Source organism: Pteropus vampyrus, unplaced genomic scaffold (assembly GCF_000151845.1).
Source record: "Pteropus vampyrus isolate Shadow unplaced genomic scaffold, Pvam_2.0 Scaffold7, whole genome shotgun sequence".
Taxonomy (NCBI): Eukaryota; Metazoa; Chordata; class Mammalia; order Chiroptera; family Pteropodidae; genus Pteropus; species Pteropus vampyrus.
Genome location: NW_011888788.1, coordinates 2,529,176 through 2,531,355, shown reverse-complemented (window position 1 = coordinate 2,531,355; position 2,180 = coordinate 2,529,176). Strand labels below are relative to the sequence as shown.

Here is a 2,180-nt window from a genome sequence, read left to right as displayed (position 1 = left end):
TAGGAACACTCTTAGGTAATGTTTTGGGGTCTTCTAGTTTGTGTTTTTAATCTACCCACATAGCTGGTGTTGGAGGGACCAGAGTCTCAAGGGACCAGAATTTTAACCCTGGATTCACCCAAGTAGAGATGTTTCTCGATTCTTCTGAAAGAATTTTTAAATGCTCGTAATGGATGTGCGTGCATGAGAGAAGGAAAACTAAACTTTGGACTGGAAGGTTGGGTTCCTCTGCGAAAAGCAGCCAACCCATCAGTCACAAACCATTACTCCTCATGTGCTATGTCGGCGACCTTGCCCACCATCATTCCCTTGTCCACGCTTTCCTCCTCTTTGGACTGCCTCTCCCAGCCCAACTCAGAGCACCCTTCAAGGGCCAGACCCTTCCAGGCTATGCTCACAGTTGTTGTTAAGCACTAGATGACACTCAATGGAGCTCTGGGTAGAAACAAGAGGGACAGCAGCCAATGCCAGTAGGCAGGCCTGCCCCACATACTTTGACAGAAGCAGACTCCCACCACAAGACTGTGGGCTCTCTGAGGACCCTGGGTCTTCCATGGCACCTGGACACAGAACAAGGCCCCCAGCGAGCCAGGTTACCTTGAAGACAAGTTGGAAAGGGCCCTGTTGAGGACCTCTGGGGTATCGTCTGCAGGAGTTACCAGGGGAGCAGCTTCCGCTCGGCTCTCACTGTCTGATGCAGTCTCTCCATCTACCTTCACTTCTGTCTCTGACTCCTATGTGGCAGGAAAACAGAAAAGGTCAAAAATGCTGATTAGGATACTGAGAAGTACATACCTGTCATCGGAAATCTGTGGAAAAGACCCAAACGGGGCCTGAGGACCTAGCACAGTCAGGTGACTTAACAGATGGGACTCACAGTGATCCCAACACTGTTCTGACATGTGCCAAGATGGCCAGCTCTCTGCTGCAAGAGAGGCATGCATCTGCACCTAGGGAGGATGAGTAACAGCCACAGTCTATTCAACCCACTTGCCTTACGGGGAAGTCGGGGATGGTCCAGAAGACAGAGAAAGCCCCTCCTTTGTATCCAAAGAATGCAAAGGAGGCTGTGACTGGATATCATCCAGGCCTCATTCCTGAGCCTACTACCCAGAGCTTTTATTTCTTAGGGGAATTTAGAATAGTTGTTATGAGAAGAGGTGGAGGAGAAATGAAATCACTTAGAATTAGACAGTAACAACAGCACTTAGTATTTGTATAGCCCTCCACAGTTTGTAGAGCGTTTCCCATACCTGTGAACCTCAGAGCAGTCCTGGGAAGAAGAGAAGCAACAGAGGAAGATCCAAATTAAGAAACTGGGGGGCACGGGGAGGAGGAACGGGCTGTGAGAAGCTCAATGGTTGACCCCAAATCTCCTATTAACCCAGGTTTTCTTCTTTTATTTAAGCATCTTGGAATTTATTTTATTTTTCATTAAGAAAATAAAAACAAAGTAAACTAGAAATGGCAAAAAGGATGTTTCATCACATCTCCAAAGATTTCGTTATATACATATGCAAACACAGAAACAGTTACATATGTTTTTAAGTTCAATTAACAATTTGAATTCCCCTAATAATATATGAAATTGGGCACCATTTCACATGTTTATCAGCCATTTGGATATCTTCCTTTGTGAATTATCTATCAAGTCACTGGCTGTTTTCTGCCTTCCTTGTTATTGATTTGTAGGAATTTTTTACATTTCAGATTTAAGTGCTTTGTGTCACTAGTCATGTTCTTCCAGCCATCTCTAATCCCACCCGACCCCAGTCATTCCCTGTAATACTCAGACCATCTCCCTATTGGCATTGGCTACAATGGGGACTTGGAGATTTTTTTGTAATTGTCTATTATTCCCTGAAGATGGGACCCAAGATACCTTGTTCTCATGACATCCCCATGTCTGGCACACAGCAAAATACTGTGTGGAAGGAAAGACAGAGGGAGGAAGCCAGGAGTTGATTCCAGATATGGCAGAGAGATACTCAGCCCTTGCCCTTATGGAAACAGCTATTTCTAAACTAAATTACAACTAGGATAACACCACAAAACAGAGGGCCTTAAGTAGTGCAAGACTGCTGACACGAAACAAAGCTGGCTTTTGTAAAGGACCGATAGGATCTGAGGGAAAGCGCTACAGCTTCTGATGACGAAGTCACTGCTCCTTACTCCCCCAC

General features: G+C 45.5%; 1 protein-coding gene across 1 annotated transcript in view; it reads right to left on the bottom strand.

Annotated features, from left to right (window-relative positions):
• Positions 1-2,180, bottom strand: part of CDS2 (CDP-diacylglycerol synthase 2) — a gene marked incomplete at its 3' end in the record, with an annotated part of 47,934 nt that overhangs the window by 11,215 nt on the left and 34,539 nt on the right. The window contains exon 2 of the mRNA XM_011371115.2: positions 598-734. Coding sequence (XP_011369417.1) covers positions 598-734 — 137 coding nt within the window. The remainder of the gene's footprint in view (positions 1-597; positions 735-2,180) is intronic.